General features: G+C 48.8%; 1 protein-coding gene across 1 annotated transcript in view; it reads left to right on the top strand.

Moving 5' to 3' along the window:
- The window catches only part of LOC121304889 (thymus-specific serine protease), a 6,674-nt gene extending 1,064 nt beyond the window's left edge, over positions 1–5,610 (top strand). The window contains exons 2-12 of the mRNA XM_041236309.1: positions 1,064–1,248; positions 1,352–1,448; positions 1,580–1,709; positions 1,856–1,979; positions 2,064–2,141; positions 2,468–2,515; positions 2,881–3,153; positions 3,344–3,485; positions 3,569–3,748; positions 3,910–4,055; positions 4,321–5,610. Of these exons, the coding sequence (XP_041092243.1) occupies positions 1,064–1,248; positions 1,352–1,448; positions 1,580–1,709; positions 1,856–1,979; positions 2,064–2,141; positions 2,468–2,515; positions 2,881–3,153; positions 3,344–3,485; positions 3,569–3,748; positions 3,910–4,055; positions 4,321–4,377 (1,460 nt within the window). The 3' untranslated portion in view covers positions 4,378–5,610. The remainder of the gene's footprint in view (positions 1–1,063; positions 1,249–1,351; positions 1,449–1,579; positions 1,710–1,855; positions 1,980–2,063; positions 2,142–2,467; positions 2,516–2,880; positions 3,154–3,343; positions 3,486–3,568; positions 3,749–3,909; positions 4,056–4,320) is intronic.
- Positions 5,611–22,635: the final 17,025 nt, after the last annotated feature.

Raw genomic sequence — 22,635 nt, 5'->3', positions numbered from 1 at the left:
CTTTACCAGACCTCTCTGTGCTTTACAATGCTTCCCTATGCTTTACCAGACCTCTCTGTCCTTTACAATGCTTGCCTGTGCTTTGCTGTATTACACTGTGCTGTTTCTGTGGGATGCTGTTGCAAGGGCTCGTGTGTTTCATTGTTTCCAGCTTGGGGAAGCGTGTGTGCTCTTGTGACTGCATTTCAAGTTTGACTCAGTCAGTCCTGTGACTCAAACCAAGCTCAAACAAGCGCTCCGATTCCCACCAACTGCTGGAAATAAAACCCAGCGGTTCCACTCTGCTGCGTTCAAACATCAACGATGAACTTTAACCATTCCCCCCCCCCCCCCCCCCCCCCCCCCCCCCCCGATCACTGATTCACTTCATTACTCCAAACAGCATCTCCTCCACTGAGAAATAGGAGAAGCTACAAAATGCAGGCGAGTCAGCGATTTCACAGCAACTCAAACACTGCTGACAGGACTGGTTTATTCCCTGGCAAAAAAATACAAAAAAACATTCTGTAATTGCGTCCTGTGACCGAGTAAGAGGAGCGTTATCTCAAGTTTCACAGTAAAAACACTGCAAAATGTAATACAACACAGTGACAGCATGGGGAAGCACAGAGGTGTGGTAAAGCATAGGGAAGCATTGTAAAGCACAGAGAGGTCTGGTAAAGCATAGGGAAGCATTGTAAAGCACAGAGAGGTCTGGTAAAGCATAGAGAAGCATGGTAAAGCACAGAGAGGTCTGGTAAAGCATAGGGAAGCATTGTAAAGCACAGAGAGGTCTGGTAAAGCATAGGGAAGCATTGTAAAGCACAGAGAGGTCTGGTAAAGCATAGGGAAGCATTGTAAAGCACAGAGGTGTGGTGGAGTGTATTAATGAACATGGCAAGCCAGGGTACACTGTGGTAACTGCAGAGTATAACTGTGGGAGAAGTGTATTTTTTTTGGGGGGGGGGGCTGCTGGGCTGCTGGGCTGCTCATGTTACCGTGCTAATTGAATACAGCGTAGTCTGGGGAACTGGGTCCTGCATGCTAACCCTCACCAGGGTGTGTTCGTTCTTCTCTCTCCCAGGGAAGGTGTTCCGACAGATCAAAGAGCAGGTGCGCTGGTCCCAGGAGCTGAGGGCCCGCAAGCATTTGCAGCTGTACGGGGTGGGAGGACGCCCTCTAGTGCCCGGGGGACCCTGGCCGAAAGCGGAGACACTGTGGCAGCCCCTGGACCATTTCAACAGGCAGAACAACCTCACCTTCCCCCAGGTAACAAACATCCTCACCTGTCTGAGTAACTGAGAGAACAGAGGGGTACAGCACTATTTAATCTCTCTCTCTCTCTCTCTCTCTCTCTCTCTCTCTCTCTCAGCGGTTCTTTGTGAATGATGGGTTCTGGAATCCGCAGGGTCCAGTGTTCCTGTTTATCGGGGGCGAGTCCTCCATCTCGGAGTACTCGGTCCTGTCAGGTGAGTTGGTGAGAGCTGAATCTGCCCCTCTCTCTCTCTCTCTCTCGCTCTCTCTGTCTCTGAATCTGTGTATCTAAATTCTCTCTCTATGTAGTTCCAGTCTCACCTCTTCTTCTTCTCTCTCTCCTCAGGTCACCATGTAGAGATGGCGCAGCGCTACAATGCCCTGGTGGTGGCGCTAGAGCACCGGTACTACGGCGCCAGCATCAACCCGGACGGGCTGAGCCAGGAGAACATCCGGTTCTTGTCCAGCCAGCAGGCGTGAGTGATGGGGGGGGGGATCCTGAACAGAACAGTTTTGGTGTCAGAAGACTCTCTCTGTCTATGGGAAGGCTGTGGGTTGGGGTTGGTTTGTGTTTGCTCTGGTCTGATTGAAGCCTGGCTTCTCTCTCTCTCTCTCTCTGTAGGCTCACAGACCTGTCATCCTTCCACCTGTACATCACTCAGCGCTTCAATCTGACTCGTAACAACACCTGGCTGTGCTTTGGCGGCTCCTATCCTGGTTCACTGTCTGCCTGGTTCAGACTCAAGGTAACAGACCTTTGTCCTTCCCTCTGAACAATTGCAGCAGTTGTTGTGCCTCTAAAACCTTGATTCCGACCCCTTTGGTTTCAGTTTCCCCACCTGGTCTTCGCTGCGGTTGCCTCCTCCGCGCCAGTCCGAGCCCAGCTGGACTTCACGGGTTACAACAAGGTGGGTCGGGTCTTTTAATCTGGTTATAAGAGCTATTCAAATTAAAGGGGGGAGAATTTCAAATCTGGCGAGAGAGAGAAAGGAAACGTTATCGGCGGGATTCAGAATTGTGCAAAAACATCTTCAAAAGCTGAACCGAGGGAACACTGGATCCGCTCTCTGAGGCTGGAAACCTGGTCCCAGGAGAGCACTGGGAGACCTAGTTTGAGGTGCTGAATCAAACCCAGAGTCTGAATCAAAACCAGTTCAGCTGTCTGATTCGATCTCTCTCTCTCTCTCTCTGTTTCGATCTCTCTCTTTCTCTCTCTCTCTCTCTGTGGTTCCAGGTCGTTGCGGAGAGTCTCTCCAATCCTGTGGTCGGGGGCTCTGATAAGGTGAGCGCTGCCTCTGTGTTAAAAAGAGAAATCTTTCCAGTTTTGACTTGATTGGTGCCAAGTGGTGATTAAAAACACAAATAATCCACTGAACAATTAAACCAGTGAACCGAAAATCCTGTGCTGTATCTCTTACATCCTGTTTGAACAGGAACTGCATTGCATCCAAGTGTGCCATATTGTTGTTATTATTATTACTGTTTTGTTTTTTATAACCGGGTGTGACTGTGCATAGAGAGATCTTAAGCAGGCAGGGGAAGTGATGTCAAAAGCAACAGGAAGAACTCTGCGCACGCTTGACTGGGCCTGGGGGATCGATTCAATACGCTCCCCAGCCTCTCACACGCGTGTTTTAACCCCCTCAGTGCCTGCAGGCGGTGTCCGCCGGGTTCCACGCCGTGGACGACAAGCTGAAGGCGGGGAACCTGTCAGAGCTGCAGAAGGACTTCCTGTGCTGCGGGTCGCTAGACCTGGCGGAGGATCAGAGCGAGCTGGTCTCGAACCTGGCTGACATCTTCATGGGCACGGTGCAGTACAACCGTGAGACCGCAGGATATGACATCGCCGCTGTCTGTAATCTCATGGCTGGGGGGGGCGAGGGGGAATCCAGCTACACGAGACTCACACACGTGCTCAAGGTACGAGGGGAGGGGCACTGCCTGTCTGAAAGGATGTGTGTGTGAAAGGAACAGCGATTTGTGACCTGTGGTGTGTCTGGGTGTCATTGTGTCTGTGCTGCAGTTTTACTCACCCCTGCAGTCAGTGTGTGTGTGTGTGTGTGTGTGTGTTACTCTGATCCTCTCTCCGCTCTTCCTGTGTATTATTCAGGATTACCTGGCCCGCATGGCGCTGTCCTGTCTCGACTCCTCATTTCAGAATAGCCTGGCAGAGCTGCAGGACACTCAGATCAACCCGGTCGGGGTTGGGGAGCGGCAGTGGGTCTACCAGACCTGCACAGAGTTTGGATACTGTGAGGACAATCCTGTGTGTGTGTCTGTGTGTGTGTTAACTCTACCTCTGTCTCTATCTCAATCTCTCTCTCTCTCGCTCTAGATCAGACCTGTGAGGACCCGCGCTGCCCCTTCTCCCCCCTCCTGTCTCTGCGCTCCCAGCTCCAGCTCTGCTCCCAGGTGTTTGGGATATCCCCGCCTAGCGTGGAGTCCGCAGTGACGTTCACCAACGAGTTCTACGGGGCGGACCACCCCAAATCCAGCAGGATCCTGTTCGTCAACGGTGAGGGGGGAGGGGGGGAAGCGAGATCAGCCCTGACCTGAGAGACATGCTCATCACTCAGCAGTGTACCCTTGCAGTTACACACGCTGGGGCTGATCAAGCTAGCAGTGAAAGTCGGGCTGTGTGACGGGAGTCTTGACTTTTCATCTCTCTGTTCCCAGGTGATATTGACCCCTGGCACGCGCTGGGGGTGCTGAAGGATCGATCTCGTTCGGAGCGCGCCATTCTCATCAACGGCACGGCCCACTGTGCGGACATGAACCCCACCCAGCCCCAGGACCCCCCCTCGCTCACACTGGCCCGCCAGGTAACTGCGTACTGGGAGCACTGGGAACCAGGGGGTGGGCTGGCACCATTAACATTATGTTAAGTTTCTCTCGCTGTTGATCTGATATAATTATCATTGAAGCCTTTTTGTGTACAGCTTAAAAGAAAAAAAAAAAAAAAAGCTTTCTTGATTTCATTGTTATACACTGCAATTCTACTTCCTGTAATTGTTCAGCGCTGTGCTGTGCTGTGATGTGATGTGACATTGGTGCAACCTATTTATTTTTCCTTTTTGTTTTCTCCAGCAAATCAATAAGCAGGTCGGTGATTGGCTGGAAGCAGCCCGGAAGGAGTTTTCGTGACGTTCATCGACCAATGAGATCCCGGTATTCCAATCCCTCACCGGAGTGTTTCGTTGCTCCCCCCCCCGCTGGGCATTAAAATAAATACAAAAATTAAATCATATAAAATTAACCAAACAAAAAACAGAACAGAACATTCTCATGCAGAGACCATTGTCTGATTCATTCAACTCAAATCAAGTCGGGGTATTGTTCTGCACCCACAGGATGGAGGAGGAGAAGGAGGAGGGAGAATTCTGCTCATTTTGACACACAGAGCTGATTGTTAACCCAGCAGTGCGATCCTGATGTAAGAGTCAACACCAGTACTGTGTTTTATCTGAATGGAATTCTTACTGTGAATTCCCCTTGCGTTTGTGTACTGTGCTGCTTATAGTTACTCCTTTCCATGAGAATTTCCCCACAGTGTCTTGTCATTTTGTACCAGACGGCGTCACGCGATAAAACCGAGAATTTCTAAATAAATTGTACCCTTAACCCCGATGCATACGATCCCATGAAAATGATGTGGTTACCTTACAGCTAGCCAGCTCCTGCTGTTAATTTTATGTTTAGACACCTATTAAACTTCGGTTTAAATAAAAAAATAAAAAAAAAAAAAAATTGGGGTGCTGAGTAGTAGTACCCGATCACACCGTTTTACTAGCATGATTTGTATCAATAAAACTTTGTTTTTCCCTTCCAGTAAAAGAACCTTAAAACAGAAAAAAAGCACGCTGGCATTGCAGGGTAGCGGCGCAGTTCACACTTCCTGTCAGCAGAGGGCGCTGTTGTACCACGAGCCTCTGTGTTTTGAGAATCCGATTTTTATAACTTGCTGAATTGCCGTGCAGGAATTAAAGGGAATGGGCTGCTATTAATAAAACTGTCGGGAAGCCTTCTTAAAAGCATCGTTCAGTCCGAACAGCCAGCCCCCAGGACAGCACAGCACAGCCCTGACGGACAGAACAGTCCCTGTCAGCCTGCCTAGGACTCGGCTTAACATTTTTTTGAACTGGGGGGGGGGATAATAATGGATAATTTATTATTATTATTAATGTAATTATTAAACACCCTGTTTTTCATTCTTTTTAATCTTGTAAACTTTCTCTTCAAATTATGAACAACCGATTACTGGGATGTCATGTTTCAGATTTGTGATTCAGTGAAATGTTTGAAGTGCTTTTAATAAATTTACTTTTGATTTAGTTTTTGTACAGAAATAAGAATAATAAAATGCTATCTTTCTTCAAAGGCTTTTGTTTTATTTATTTTTAAACTGTGGATCTGGCTGTAACAGAACACAATGTCTTATAATGGATCTGCTCTAAAATCCTTCACTGTATTCAGTTTTACAGTTTTTCCCCTTTACTGGTTTGCCATGTTCAATATACTTCACCATCCCTCTCTGTGCTTTACAATGCTTCCCTATGCTTTACCAGACCTCTCTGTGCTTTACAATGCTTCCCTATGCTTTACCAGACCTCTCTGTGCTTTACAATGCTTCCCTATGCTTTACCAGACCTCTCTGTCCTTTACAATGCTTCCCTATGCTTTACCAGACCTCTCTGTGCTTTACAATGCTTCCCTGTGCTTTACCAGACCTCTCTGTGCTTTACAATGCTTCCCTATGCTTTACCAGGCCTCTCTGTGCTTTACAATGCTTCCCTGTGCTTTACCAGACCTCTCTGTGCTTTACAATGCTTCCCTGTGCTTTACCAGACCTCTCTGTGCTTTACAATGCTTCCCTATGCTTTACCAGACCTCTCTGTGCTTTACAATGCTTCCCTATGCTTTACCAGACCTCTCTGTGCTTTACAATGCTTCCCTGTGCTTTACCAGACCTCTCTGTGCTTTACAATGCTTCCCTATGCTTTACCAGACCTCTCTGTGCTTTACAATGCTTCCCTATGCTTTACCAGACCTCTCTGTGCTTTACAATGCTTCCCTATGCTTTACCAGGCCTCTCTGTGCTTTACAATGCTTCCCTATGCTTTACCAGAGCTCTCTGTGCTTTACAATGCTTCCCTATGCTTTACCAGGCCTCTCTGTGCTTGCCTATGCGTCGAAAAGTTTTTTTTTAAGCATGCAAGTCCCTCTCTAGCCACAGGGTGTCAGTATTGCCAACCTTTTAATCCAGTTACTGAAATGGACCCCGATATAAACGGCAGAGCATTCGCGATGGAGAGGACTCAGACAAGTCGGGGCAGTCGCGCAGGCCAAGGCTCGTCGACTAACTGAGTCTTGAAATAGTTCCCTCCCGCCGGGGTCCCGGGGGCCCAGTTTTTGCTCAGCTGATCTTGAACAAGACGCTAGTTCAAATCAAATACAAACCGAGTTCGTTTCCAGTGCTATACACACGGGTCACTGTTTATTGAACGCATCAGTTTATATCCCGCATTGGGGATCCAGGAACCTGAAAAGGGGGTACGGAAACAATTCGGGAATTTGAGAAACTTGGGAATATCGATTGTGCAAAACTCTTTACCCTTCCACCCACGCACAAGCTGTTTCCGCTGCCTGCCCTCCCTGTGTGTGGAATCCGCACTGTGCATTATTCCACTGTCAGAAAACTGAGAGGGGGAGAGGGGAGGTCGTCGTTCGGTCATAGTGATGTCCCGGGACCCTCTTCAAAAGGAGAGGTATTTTGGGAGCCTGTACCCCTGTGGAGGGGCAGCGGGGCTCCCTTGTTCCCTGTGTGCGTGCGTCTCAGTGTGTGTCTCTCTTTGTCAGGAGAGAAGCAGCTGTTATCCTGCGCCATTGTTTTGCGCAAATCGTGACTTAAAGTTTCTGTTTTCTATTTTTTCTCTCTCCCCCTCTCTCTTTGTCTGAAACGAGCATCGCTTAACTCACTTTCTCTCTCTCTCTCTTCTCTCTCTCTCTCTCTCTCTCTCTCTCTCTCTCTCTCTCTCTCTGAGTCCTGTAAGATCAGCTTTTGCTGTTTTTTCTTGTCTTTCTTCCTGAGAGAGAAAGAGTGAGGCTCAATCTGTTTTAAAAGTATATTCCAATATTATTCCAATGTCATTTTTATATATTTAACAGATCCATTTATTAATCCATATTTTTGGACCCTGCTTTATAGGAGACAGGGTGCAGTACAGGAGTGATATCAACTACCCCCTCACTCCTTCTCCCTCTCTCTCTCCCCCTCTCACTTCCCCTCACTCCCTGTCTCCCTCTCACTCCCTCTCTCACTCCCTCCCTCCCTGTCTCTCCCTCACTCCTTCTCTCTCTCCCTGTCTCCCTCTCACTCCCTCTATCACTCCCCCTCTCACTCCCTCACTTCCCCTCACTCCCTGTCTCTCACTCCTTCTCTCACTCCCTGTCTCCCTCTCACTCCCTCTACCACTCCCTCACTCCCTGTCTCTCTCACTCCTTCTCTCACTCCCTGTCTCCCTCTCACTCCCTCTACCACTCCCCCTCTCTCACTCCCTGTCTCTCCCTCACTCCTTGTCTCCCTCTCACTCCCTCTATCCCTTTCTCTCTCTCACTTCCTCTCTCCTTCCCTCTCTCACTCTCTGTACTAGCTGCATCTCAACGTGATTAGCTGTGCTCCGTCCAGCCCCTTCTCATCAATGAAAAGCTATCCCTCCATAAACCAGGGTCTCTGCACTTGCTGCTGCCACTTTGTGAATTAAACCAGGTTTAGCGATTTAGTGTAAAGCTAAACACAAAGGCGCTCTTTCAGGAACAGCGGCTTGAAAGCTGGTCCCAGGAGAGCACCGGGAAGACTAGTTTGAGGCGCTGAATCAAACCTTGAGTCTCACCCGGTGTGTCGTGCAGCGGACTGAAACCCTCAAAGTGTGTGTGTGGGTGGATGTTGCAGAATAGTTGCACACATGGACATGCACACTCACACAATGAGCGTTGAAGGACTCTTCTGAGACCCGGGGATTATCTTCTAGGTACCGCAGATAACCGAACCTCTTACTGGAGAGCAGTGAAAGACTATGAGGCCCAGAACCTGGGTCTTGTTAATTCATTCCAATTGTAGAACTTATTCAGGATTCCTGAAGGTTTGGAGTCTGTGCCCGCGATGATTCTGGACATTCTGCTACCCTGGTGACACCACCCTCCACCCCCCCCCCCCCCGGGGGGTACTTTGAGGACTCTTGGGGGCGGGATTCCTGCTGTGAGGTCATGACCCTTTCTGACCCCCAGAAGTGCCTATCTCATCCATCATTTTAAGGCATTCGCGAGATGGCAGGGGGCGGGAGGGAGGGGGTAAAAATATGACCAGATGGCTGAAGAATCTAATTCAAGCCTTTTTCTGTCGTTTGTGTTTTTAAAAGAATAGATTATGCTTGGAAGCGTTTGATAATTGTTGGTTAGGTCTCTGCTGTGTTAAACAATTAACATCGCTGCTATGATTAGGGCTGGGTGTAGTTTTATAAAGGTGTCCCATAGTAAAAGCACAACAAAGTGTAAAGAAGCACAATAAAGCACAGGGAAGCATTGTAAAGCACAGAGAGGTCTGGTAAAGCATAGGGAAGCATTGTAAAGCACAGAGAGGTCTGGTAAAGCACAGGGAAGCATTGTAAAGCACAGAGAGGTCTGGTAAAGCACAGGGAAGCATTGTAAAGCACAGAGAGGCCTGGTAAAGCATAGGGAAGCATTGTAAAGCACAGAGAGGTCTGGTAAAGCATAGGGAAGCATTGTAAAGCACAGAGAGGTATGGTAAAGCATAGGGAAGCATTGTAAAGCGCAGAGAGGTCTGGTAAAGCATAGGGAAGCATTGTAAAGCGCAGAGAGGTCTGGTAAAGCACAGGGAAGCATTGTAAAGCACAGAGAGGTCTGGTAAAGCATAGGGAAGCATTGTAAAGCACAGAGAGGCCTGGTAAAGCATAGGGAAGCATTGTAAAGCACAGAGAGGTCTGGTAAAGCATAGGGAAGCATTGTAAAGCGCAGAGAGGTCTGGTAAAGCACAGAAACATTATTGCATTGTCATTGCAGTGCCACTCTCTGGATTGCCACTGAAGATATGAAGGGCATAGTTCGCACACTGTGGTCCTGTCCTAGCAGCCTCACCCCATTGCAGCTGCCCTGCCCCTCGATATAACGCAGACCTATTGCCCTGTTATTGAGCAGTGATTGGAAATGTGAGCAGAAGCCTCTTCAGTATGATTGGAATGTCCTGGCTTTCTTCATGAAAAAAAACAGTCATTGATTTTGCTCTGTCATTCTGATTAAAACTATTTGCCCCTTTCCAGTAACAATACCCCCCCCCCCCCTTAGAAATGACAGCTATTCACAGCTGGGGGGGGGGGGGGGTGGTGGAGCAGAGGGGGCTTTTATTTAGCCTTCAAACGTCATCATTGAATTTAATTGTGAGGTGTCTACCAGGGTTAGAAACTCACACAGTATAGGGCAGCTGCACTGGAGTCTGAACTGTGTCTAAATCTGGGGGAACACGAATCTGCTCTCTTACAAACAGCGGCTTGAAAGCTGGTCCCAGGAGAGCACTGGGAGACCTAGTTTGAGGTGCTGAATCAAACCCAGAGTCTCCCCCGGTGTGCCGTGCAGCGCTACTCTCCTGAAACCAAACTCCAAGCCAGAAAGCAGCTTTGTGTTCCCTCAGATTAAAATGCCGGCGGACAGTGTGTGTGGTTCTGTGTTCCACTGTCTATCAGAACCACAGTTGTAATATATTAATGTGGTTCCTACCCGGCTGTGAAGCCAGTCCCACGGTTCTGCTGTGTTCAGGTCCAGTGTCCTGTGGTTCTGCTGTGTTCAGGTCCAGTGTCCCGTGGTTCTGCTGTGTTCAGGTCCAGTGTCCCACGGTTCTGCTGTGTTCAGGTCCAGTGTCCTGTGGTTCTGCTGTGTTCAGGTCCAGTGTCCCACGGTTCTGCTGTGTTCAGGTCCAGTGTCCCGTGGTTCTGCTGTGTTCAGGTCCAGTGTCTTGTGGTTCTACTGTCTTCAGGTCCAGCCCACAGTCTTGAGAGCCCAAAGCAGCCTGCAACTAAATATATCAGAACCAACAGAGAGGAGACAACCCTTATTAATACAGCACTGTACAGAACAGAGCAATACAATACAGAGCTGAACAATACAGTACAGCACAGAACCGAACAATACAAATCAGAGCAGTACAGAGCAATACAGCACAGTACGGAACAGAGCAATACAGCACAGTACAGAACAGAACAATACAAATCAGAGCAATACAGCACAGTACAATACAGAGCAATACAGCACAGTACAGAACAGAGCAATACACAGCAATACAGTACAGCACAATACAGAGCAATACAAATCAGAGCAGTACAGAGCAATACAGCACAGTACAGAACAGAGCAATACAGTACAGTATAATACAGTGCAATACAGAACAGTACAGAATGGTACAATACAGAACAGTATAATACAGAGCAATACAATACATAGAAATACAGTACAGTGTAATACAGTACAGAACAATACAATACAATACAGAGCAGTACAATACAGTGCAATTTCTTTTTTTTTTGCAAAGGTTAAACTTCTTTTATGTATTTCTATCATTTGGTTTATTTCTAACTTTGTAACTCAGGCGTCTCTCATTTTGAGAAAAGACAAAAAAAAACCAAACAACAACAAAGGAGTACCGTGTACTTTGAAACCCTTCTCTCCCTCCTTGCTGCCCTGCGCTGTCTCTCCCCTGCTCGTCCTGTCTTTGTTTTTAATCTCTTTGCTCTCTGCTGTGCTTGCTATCGGTTTTTCAAACGGGCTCGGCGCTCCTCTGCAGAGCCACTGTGGACTTCATTTCTCTCTCTGTGTTTCGCTCGCTGTTTGATGGGTTGTTGTTGTATTGTTTTTATTTTTTTTTACGTTAACTCGGTGGGGGTCGTGTGTGTGCAACAGAGTAGACCCCCCCCAACCCCCCTCTCTCCTCTATTTGGTTTATCTTAGCTTATTCAGTTAAAAGCATAGGGAAGCACAGTAAAGCACAGAGAGGTCTGGTAAAGCATAGGGAAGCACAGTAAAGCACAGAGAGGTCTGGTAAAGCATAGGGAAGCATTGTAAAGCACAGAGAGGTCTGGTAAAGCATAGGGAAGCATTGTAAAGCACAGAGAGGTCTGGTAAAGCATAGGGAAGCATTGTAAAGCACAGAGAGGTCTGGTAAAGCATAGGGAAGCATTGTAAAGCACAGAGAGGTCTGGTAAAGCATAGGGAAGCATTGTAAAGCACAGAGAGGTCTGGTAAAGCATAGGGAAGCATTGTAAAGCACAGAGAGGTCTGGTAAGCATAAAGCATAGGTAAAGCACAGAGAGGTCTGGTAAAGCATAGGGAAGCATTGTAAAGCACAGAGAGGTCTGGTAAAGCATAGGGAAGCATTGTAAAGCACAGAGAGGTCTGGTAAAGCATAGGGAAGCATTGTAAAGCACAGAGAGGTCTGGTAAAGCATAGGGAAGCATTGTAAAGCAGAGAGGTCTGGTAAAGAGGGAGCATTGTAAAGCACAGAGAGGTCTGGTAAAGCATAGGGAAGCATTGTAAAGCACAGAGAGGTCTGGTAAAGCATTGTAAAGCACAGAGAGGTCTGGTTTAAAGCATAGGGAAGCATTGTAAAGCACAGAGAGGTCTGGTAAAGCATAGGGAAGCATTGTAAAGCACAGAGAGGTCTGGTAAAGCATAGGGAAGCATTGTAAAGCACAGAGAGGTCTGGTAAAGCATAGGGAAGCATTGTAAGGAATAATAGTAAACAATCCATGCTAAACCCTGGTAATCGCAGAGTATACTCGTGGGAAAAGCATGATGAGAAAACTGCCAAATTACCATAGTAAAGTGTTATTAGGGACCCACAATAATTTACACCCCCCCCCACCCACCCCCCCCATTTTATAACGAGGGTCCCCTGAGATAGGAAGGGAGGTCACAGTCATGCTGCCGCCGCGGAGAGTCTGCAGACCCCTTTAAGAGCCCAAGGACTTCCCCTTTAAGAGCCCAGGGACTTCCCCTTTAAGAGCTGGTGTAATTGCCCTCGTCCCTCCGGGCAGCGGGGCAGACTAAATACAGGAAACGGGGGGGGCGGGGAGTCAGGCACCGAGCACAGCCCACCAGCGAGGCGCCTGAAACCTGACGACACGCTACTGTGGCCTGAGGCTTTGAACGAGGCCTGCTGGAAAAAAACACAAACACACACACACACACACACACACACACACACAAAAACACGCTGACACATAGTGACACACACACACACACAAACACACACAACCACACACACAAAAACACACACACACAAACACACACACACAGTTGTATGTTGTTTTTAGATGTTTCTTCTTGTGGTTAGTCGTTTGTGGTGTGGTGTGCTTGCGTGTGTGTTTGCAGAGCACAGTGACAAACACACACACAAAGCACAGGGAACACATAATATTGTGTATCACATGTTAGAGGTTGTGGATACATCATTAGGGCACCAGCAATTGTACAGCAGTATAGAAGACCTTTTCCTGGTAAAGCATCAGGACAGGCATTGTAAAGCACAGGGAGGTCTAGTCAGCATGCACTGTAAAACACAAGAGGTGTGGTAAAGCATAGGGAAGCAATATAAAGCACAAAGAGACATTTTAAAGCACAAGGAAGCATTGTAAAGCACAGAGAGGTCTGGTAAAGCATAGGGAAGCATTGTAAAGCACAGAGAGGTCTGGTAAAGCATAGGGAAGCATTGTAAAGCACAGAGAGGTCTGGTAAAGCATAGGGAAGCATTGTAAAGCACAGAGAGGTCTTGTAAAGCACAGGGAGGCATTGTAAAGCAGAGAGGTCTGAAGCATTGTAAAGCACAGAGAGGTCTGGTAAAGCATAGGGAAGCATTGTAAAGCACAGAGAGGTCTGGTAAAGCATAGGGAAGCATTGTAAAGCACAGAGAGGTCTGGTAAAGCATAGGGAAGCATTGTAAAAAACAGAGAGGTATGGTAAAGCATAGGGAAGCATTGTAAAGCACAGAGAGGTCTGGTAAAGTAAAGTATAGGGAAGCATTGTAAAGCACAGAGAGGTCTGGTAAAGCATAGGGAAGCATGTAAAGCACAGAGAGGTCTGGTTAAAGCATAGGGAAGCATTGTAAAGCACAGAGAGGTGTGGTAAAGCATAGGGAAGCATTGTAAAGCACAGAGAGGTATGGTAAAGCATAGGGAAGCATTGTAAAGCACAGAGAGGTATGGTAAAGCATAGGGAAGCATTGTAAAGCACAGAGAGGTCTGGTAAAGCATAGGGAAGCATTGTAAAGCACAGAGAGGTCTGGTAAAGCATAGGGAAGCATTGTAAAGCACAGAGAGGTCTGGTAAAGCATAGGGAAGCATTGTAAAGCACAGAGAGGTCTGGTAAAGCATAGGGAAGCATTGTAAAGCACAGAGAGGTCTGGTAAAGCATAGGGAAGCATTGTAAAGCACAGAGAGGTCTGGTAAAGCATAGGGAAGCATTGTAAAGCACAGAGAGGTGTGGTAAAGCATAGGGAAGCATTGTAAAGCACAGAGAGGTCTGGTAAAGCATAGGGAAGCATTGTAAAGCACAGAGAGGTCTGGTAAAGCATAGGGAAGCATTGTAAAGCACAGAGAGGTGTGGTAAAGCATAGGGAAGCATTGTAAAGCACAGAGAGGTATGGTAAAGCATAGGGAAGCATTGTAAAGCACAGAGAGGTCTGGTAAAGCATAGGGAAGCATTGTAAAGCACAGAGAGGTCTGGTAAAGCATAGGGAAGCATTGTAAAGCACAGAGAGGTCTGGTAAAGCATAGGGAAGCATTGTAAAGCACAGAGAGGTCTGGTAAAGCACAGGGAAGCATTGTAAAGCACAGAGAGGTCTGGTAAAGCACAGGGAAGCATTGTAAAGCACAGAGAGGTGTGGTAAAGCATAGGGAAGCATTGTAAAGCACAGAGAAGGTCTGGTAAAGCATAGGGAAGCATTGTAAAGCACAGAGAGGTGTGGTAAAGCATAGGGAAGCATTGTAAAGCACAGAGAGGTCTGGTAAAGCATAGGGAAGCATTGTAAAGCACAGAGAGGTCTGGTAAAGCATAGGGAAGCATTGTAAAGCACAGAGAGGGCTGGTAAAGCATAGGGAAGCATTGTAAAGCACAGAGAGGTGTGGTAAAGCATAGGGAAGCATTGTAAAGCACAGAGAGGTGTGGTAAAGCACAGGGAAGCATTGTAAAGCACAGAGAGGTCTGGTAAAGCACAGGGAAGCATTGTAAAGCACAGAGAGGTCTGGTAAAGCATAGGGAAGCATTGTAAAGCACAGAGAGGTCTGGTAAAGCATAGGGAAGCATTGTAAAGCACAGAGAGGTCTGGTAAAGCATAGGGAAGCATTGTAAAGCACAGAGAGGTCTGGTAAAGCATAGGGAAGCATTGTAAAGCACAGAGAGGTCTGGTAAAGCATAGGGAAGCATTGTAAAGCACAGAGAGGTCTGGTAAAGCATAGGGAAGCATTGTAAAGCACAGAGAGGTCTGGTAAAGCATAGGGAGGCATTGTAAAGCACAGAGAGGTCTGGTAAAGCATAGGGAAGCATTGTAAAGCACAGAGAGGTCTGGTAAAGCATAGGGAAGCATTGTAAAGCACAGAGAGGTCTGGTAAAGCATAGGGAAGCATTGTAAAGCACAGAGAGGTCTGGTAAAGCATAGGGAAGCATTGTAAAGCACAGGGAGGTCTGGTAAAGCATAGGGAAGCATGGTAAAGCACAGAGAGGTCTGGTAAAGCACAGGGAAGAACAGAAGCCTGGTAAAGCACAGTCTGGAAGCATAGGTAAAGCACAGAGAGGTCTGGTAAAGCACAGGGAAGCATTGTAAAGCACAGAGAGGTCTGGTAAAGCACAGGGAAGCATTGTAAAGCACAGAGAGGTCTGGTAAAGCATAGGGAAGCATTGTAAAGCACAGAGAGGTCTGGTAAAGCATAGGGAAGCATTGTAAACCACAGAGAGGTCTGGTAAAGCATAGGGAAGCATTGTAAAGCACAGAGAGGTCTGGTAAAGCATAGGGAAGCATTGTAAAGCACAGAGAGGTCTGGTAAGGTATATTAAAAAAAAAAAACAGTGTAAACTAACCCTTAGTGTCCCACAGTAAAAGCACAGCGCAGTGTAATACGGCACAGTGACAGCATGGTACACCCCCCCGCCCACCCCCCTTGTCACAATCAACTCATTATCCTGAAACCCAACCCAGGGTCAAGGGGCAGTAGAATGGGACGCTAATGGCTGTTTGGAAATTCTTGGGCAATTTGTGAAAATTACACCCCGAGACTGTAGACCCCCAGTCTGCCAACGAGGCTTCAAAGAGACTGAGTGGGGGAATTCAAGAGACAGGACGAGGCAGACATACAAATAAAGATATATACAACCCCCCCCTTTAATCCTGTGAAATGGACTGGGGGGGGGGGGTGGAGTGGAGTTGTTTTGTCCCGGACACCAGTGATTAGGTGACTAACCCATTAACATCATGGTGCAAATCCATCTGGAACACACGCATCACAACTCTATATAAATATATCCACACGCACAGGGCCGTGACTCACACACAGTGGAGACTTCCTATTCAAAACAGCCAGAGGGGCATTGCCATTGTAGCATCACTGCCAGTCTGTCTGTCTGTCTGCATTGCCAGTGATGATCATTTGGGAAGGGTATAGTTGGCACACTGTGGTCCCATTCTACCAAAGGCAGCCTGCTGAGCTGGGCAGCCTAGCAGTCACAGTGAGCCTAGCAAGCATAATAATAATAATAATAATACGAAATAGAAATGAATCTAACATAATAAAAACAAAACCAAACGAAGCAAAAAACTTTAAAAGACACAGCGTTACAGTATTTTACTGCCTTGTTTCTTTCTGTCTCCTGTCCTTTACGACACCCCCTCAGAGGGACGTTCTCCCTCCCCCACTCCCCCTCAATCTAGATCCCCCTCTCTCACTATTCCCCTCCCACTCGAGAAAGGGTGAGGAGGTGATCCCGCTCCCTCTCCCTCGTTCGAGAGAGGTAGAGGGGAGGGAGGACTCTCGTCCCGCTCTCCCTCCCCTCTCCCTCTCCATCTCTCTCTCTCCCTCCTCTCTCCCTCCCTCCCTCTCCCTCTCTCTCTCCCCCTCTCTCCCTCTCCCTCTCCTCTCTCCCTCTCTACCTCTCTCCCTCCCCTCTCCCCCCTCTCCGCTATCTCCCTCTCTCCCCCTCTCCCTCTCTCCCTCTCCCACTCTCCATCTCCCTCTCCTCCCTTCTCCCTCCCCCTTCCCCCTCTAGGTTCTCTCCTTCTCCTTCCCCTACTCTCCATCTCCCATCTCCCCTCTCCGCTATCTCCTCCACTCTCCCTCCTAGGCCTTCCCCCTCTCCCCTCTCCCTCTCTCCCCCTCTCTCCCTCCCCCCCGTAGATAAGCTCCTCTCCCCTCTCCCCTCTCTCCTTGTTTTGATTCAGTTGTTGACAGGGCTGGTCGAAGGTGAGTAATCTCTTTCATTACCATGAAGCCCATTCCCTTGATCAATGTTCTCGCGGTCATAAACACAGCTATTAATCTTCAGAGCGCATGATTGGATCTGCAGCACCCAGCCCAGCCAAATATTCAGCCATGTCCAGGGTGTGTTCTCTTTACCTGGACCCCACCCCACTGGGGTGAGGCCCCCCGGGGGGGTGCTGTCAATCAGGGGTTCAGTGGGGGGGGGGGGGGAACAAAGAGACAAAAACATTTTAAAACAAATCTTTCAGTGCAGGGAGAGACGTCCCTGACGAGACTGCCTGTTGCACACACAGCAGTGTGATCCAGTCCAGGTTTTACTACCAGCTTGATCAGCCCCCAGTGTGTCTAGGCAACAAGCTCAGGTGTGTCTTATTACTAAACACCTAGTGAAAGCAGGACTGGATCACACTGCTGTGCAGCGGGAGTCTGATTATTAAACTCCTAGTGAAAGCAGGACTGGATCACACTGCTGTGCAGCGGGAGTCTGCTCTGACATTCACCAACACATTGTTTCTGAGATCAACACACACACACACACACACACACACACACACACACACACACACACACACACACACACACATACTTACACACACACACACACGCAGTCAGTTTGAAGGATAGCCTGTCTCTCAAGCCAGGAGATTGCTCCAGTGCTTCAATGATAGCTAGCGATGGCTTTGCTGACAACTAGAGAAAAGAAATGCATCACCAATCGACCAGGAGAGAGGAAAGAGGAGAGAGAGGAGAGAGGAGAGAGAGGAGATAGATAGGGGAGAGGGGGAGAGGGAGAGAGAGTAGAGACTAGGGGGTAGGAACAGAGAGGGAGAAGAGTAGGGAGAGGGAGAGAGATAGAAAGGGAGAGATGGAGAGGGAGAGGGACATAGAGAGAGGGAGAGAGATAGAGAGAGGGAGAGGGAAAAGAGGGAGAGGGAGAGGGAGAAGGAGTAGAGGGAAAGCCTCCAGTCTGGCTGCCAGATTGGATTCAATTACCGCTCAGCCACATTCGACACAGTCATCCATCCTGGAAAATGAACCGCCAAGCCAGGGAGATGGATGGAGAGTCCAGGGAGTGTATCTGTCTGCACGGCTGCACTGGGATTTACAACTGGGGGGGGGGGATAGAGAGGGAATTTCCTATCCTAATCAACACAGTAAGTTACTGGGGCTGAAGGAAACACTCGTTGAAAGATTCCACACAGACAGACAGACAGACGGACAGATATTTGTCTACAGTGTGTATAAGTCTTTGCATTGACTTGTATTGAGTGTAGATTTCCATTCTAAACTCCATAACCACTACAGAAAATAACACAAACACTGAGACACACACACACACACACACTGAGACACACACACACACACACACACACACACACACACACACACACACACACACACACACACACACACACACACACACACACACACACACACACACACACACACACACACACACACACACACACACACACACACCACACACACACACACACACACACACACATACACACACACACACACACACACACACACACACACACACACACACACACACACACACACACACACACACACACACACACACACACACACACACACACACACACACACACACACACACACACACACACACACACACACACAGACACACTCCCAGTTCCAGTGAGTAATGCTGTAATTACATAGCGCAGTTGAAACGTGCAATAAATCGGACACCCGCGGGGATGCAGTCCTGTGGGGGTCCTCGGCTGCCACGAAGATTAGACGCGTACTGAATGGAAAGCAAACAATACACTAGCCGGGCTCATTTATACTAAACGATCTTGAGCCGCACTGCAGACAGTGAACGGCACTGCAGACAGAGAGCGGCACTGCAGACAGAGAGCGGCACTGCAGACAGAGAGCGGCACTGCAGACAGAGAACGGCACTGCAGACAGAGAGCGGCACTGCAGACAGAGAACGGCACTGCAGACAGAGAGCGGCACTGCAGACAGAGAGCGGCACTGCAGACAGAGAGCGGCACTGCAGACAGAGAGCGGCACTGCAGACAGAGAGCGGCACTGCAGACAGAGAGCGGCACTGCAGACAGAGAGCGGCACTGCAGACAGAGAGCGGCACTGCAGACAGAGAGCGGCACTGCAGACAGAGAGCGGCACTGCAGACAGAGAACGGCACTGCAGACAGAGAGCGGCACTGCAGACAGAGAGCGGCACTGCAGACAGAGAGCGGCACTGCAGACAGAGAGCGGCACTGCAGACAGAGAGCGGCACTGCAGACAGAGAGCGGCACTGCAGACAGAGAACGGCACTGCAGACAGAGAGCGGCACTGCAGACAGAGAGCGGCACTGCAGACAGAGAGCGGCACTGCAGACAGAGAGCGGCACTGCAGACAGAGAGCGGCACTGCAGACAGAGAGCAGCACTGCAATAAAGGTTCTGTACTATACTGAAAGGCAGGGGCAGCACGGGTATAGGAACTGCAATGGGGCGAGTACAGAGAATTCAGGACCAGCGCACAGCTCTCTATCCAGGGACGAGCGGGATGCTCAGCTCTCCCTAGAAATACTTCACAAAGTAATTGACTGGCTGTTTAAATAACGAGCCACAGCATTGGGCCTCCCTCACTCTTCAGAGAGCAGCAGGCTGGAAACGGCCCAGGTGTTTAAAATTGGAAATCATTTTCACTGGATGAATGCTGGAGTTGCTAAAAAAAAAAAGTATAAATAAACTAACAAATAAATAAATAAGATTATCGGACCACAGGGTCTCGCCCCCCTTTCTCCCAGCTCAGTATTGTGGGTGCTGTCCTGCCCCCCCCCCCCTCCATGATGGATGGGACAGCTCATTAACAGCACTGGGAGGACAACCTTTGAATGTGACAGATGGACAGGCAGGATAAGGGACAGCACACAGCAGGGTCCTAATGAACCTGCCCTTCCACAAGACAGATGGACACACAGAGGCAGACACACAGCATCACTGGATATGGAATCATGGACCTGTATTATACTGAGGGGCACAGACACTCACATAACATACACACACACACAGAGACACACACTCACCTCCTATTGTTTCATTTGGTTTATTTTTTTGTTTTACTTTTTTTACAGAAATGAGAGCTTAACCCCTTAATTCCTCCTCACTTCTATCTCCATCCTTCTCTCTATCCCTGCCCCTCTCTCTCATCCCCATCCTCTCTCCTTTCCCCTCTCCTCTCCTCTCCTCTCTCTCCTCTCCCCTCTGTCCTCTCTCTCTCCTCTCTCATCTCCCCTCTCTCATCTCCCCTCTCTCCCTTTTCCTTTCTCATCTCCACTGTCCTCTCCTCTCTCTTCTCCTCTCCTCTCCTCTCCTCTCCTCTCCTCTCCTCTCCTCTCTCCTCTCTCCCCTCTCTCCTCTCTCTCCTCTCTCTCTCTCTCTCCTCTCCTCTCCTCTCCTCTCCTATCTCCTCTCTCTCTCTCCTCTCCTCTCTCTCCTCTCTCTCCTCTCTCCTCTCCTCTCTCAATGACAGTGATGTTGATAGATGTTTTCTGGTTTCTTTATTGAGAAGCAGCGCTGGTTCTGCACAGAGCAGATAAAACATGTCACATTAATCTTTTTAATAAAAACAGTCAGAGAAATGAATGGATGGATGGATGGATGGATGGATGGATGGATGGATGTAGCAAGGATGCAGTTTAATCTCAGGGCTTTGGCGAGTCGCTGAGTAGAGAGAGGGATGAAAGAGAAAGGGATGATAGGAAGGGGAAGGAGGAGTGAAGGAAATACACACACACACACACACACTGAGACACACACACGCACACACACACACACACACTGAGACACACACACACACACACACACACACACACACACACACACACACACACAGCACACACACGAAACCACCGCTGTTTGACTGTGTGTCTGTGTTACTTAGCATGGATCGTCCCTAACCGACTATACGTCAGACCAATCAACGACGAACAACAGCGTTACTAATTAAGTTGAGGTCTCTAGGGGGGGGGTCCCAGAGATCTGCCCCCCCGCAGGCTAAGCTACCCCCCCCCCCCCCCCCCCCCCCTTCCCTCGAAGAATCCCGGGAGTAATGTGTCGCTTTCTTTAGGGACCCCTCATTACACAGGGAAGTCCTGATTAATGATGTGTGATGCAGAGCCCTGCTGCAATGTGGAGAGCTTAAACAATTAAAACACAGGGCTGAGTCTGCACTTGTGTACATCAGAGAGGCTTAGGAGGGACTGGGAGAGACTGGGAGAGACTGGGAGGGACTGGGAGAGACTGAGAGAGAATGGGAGGGACTGGGAGAGACTGGGAGGGACTGAGAGAGACTGGGAGAGAAAGGGAGGGACTGGGAGAGAATGGGAGAGACTGGGAGAGACTGGGAGAGATTGGGAGAGAATGGGAGAAGCTGGGAGAGACTGGGAGGGACTGGGAGGGGCTGGGAGAGATTGGCAGATGCTGGGAGTGATGGAAGGACTGGGAGATGCTGGGAGAGGCTGGGAGAGGCTGGGAGAGGCTGGGAGGGACTGCGAGGTGCTGGGAGGGACTGGGAGATGCTGCGAGGTACTGGGAGAGGCTGTAAGAGGCTGAGATGGACTGGGAGAGACTATGAGAGGCTGGGAGGGGCTGGAAGAGGCTGGAAGAGACTGTCAGGGACTGGGAGAGACTGCGAGATACTGGGAGGGACTGGGAGAGGCTGTGAGAGGCTGGGAGGGACTGGGAGATGCTGGGAGAGGCTGAGAGGGACTGGGAGGGACGGAGATGCTGGGAGAAGCTGGTAGGGACTGGGAGAGACTGCAAGATGCTGGGAGGGACTGGGAGAGGCTGGAAGAGGCTGGCAGGGACTGGGAGAGACTGCGAGAGGCTGGGGGGGGACTGGGAGAGACTGGGAGGGGCTGAGAGGTAGTATGAGAGAGGGAGGGGGAAGGGGTGGCTTTAGTGGTTGATGAGCTTAGCCCTTATCTCCTCTCATCACACATTCTGTTATTTCTGTTGTATTTCTTCTCCTTGTTTTTTTGTGATTTGTTTTTTTGTAAATCTCTTGCAACAGCCTCAGTCTCTCTCTCTATGTGTCTCTCTCTCTGTACTGCTTTTACATGCTTTCTTTCTTTCTATCTTTCTTTCTTTCTTTCTTTCAACAACACAGAATGGTTTCCAGCTTTTTCAATGTTATGTAGTTTCTTTCTTCCTTTTGAAGTCTCTTCTTTATTTTCTTGATGTTTTTGTCTTTCCCAGTGTTTTTTTTAAGTCCAGTTGGCCCCCTACCCAACTCTAACAAGTTGAGCCCCACACCCCGTGCTTGAGGGGGGTTCATGTCTGGGGGGGGGGGTTACTGTTTCATTCAGCACACGCTCCCATACATGTGCCCACTGTACCGGGTCAAATCACAGTGTGTGTGTGTGTGTGTGGGGGGGGGGGTGATTCTTGTCCTCCCCCCACCCAGGAGGGGAAATTGGGGGTAAACGGGAATGTTACATTCTCCCCTCATATTAAGAGTGATGACGGGGGTCATTGGTGAACTGCCCCCTCCCCAATAATCCTTGAATTTATTATCACCCCCCCCCCCGACCCCCCCCGTGAGTTCTGTAAAACACTCAGCAACATTTATTTTTTTTTTTGTAAAGCATTGTAAAGAACGGAGAGGTCTGGTAAAGCATAGGGAAGCATTGTAAAGCACAGAGAGGTCTGGTAAAGCATAGGGAAGCATTGTAAAGCACAGAGAGGTCTGGTAAAGCATAGGGAAGCATTGTAAAGCATAGGGAAGCATGGTAAAGCACAGAGAGGTCTGGTAAAGCATAGGGAAGCATTGTAAAGCACAGAGAGGTCTGGTAAAGCATAGGGAAGCATTGTAAAGCACAGAGAGGTCTGG

This window comes from Polyodon spathula, chromosome 40, assembly GCF_017654505.1.
Source record: "Polyodon spathula isolate WHYD16114869_AA chromosome 40, ASM1765450v1, whole genome shotgun sequence".
In the NCBI taxonomy this organism is placed as follows: Eukaryota; Metazoa; Chordata; class Actinopteri; order Acipenseriformes; family Polyodontidae; genus Polyodon; species Polyodon spathula.
This window is presented reverse-complemented; position numbering and strand designations above follow the sequence as displayed.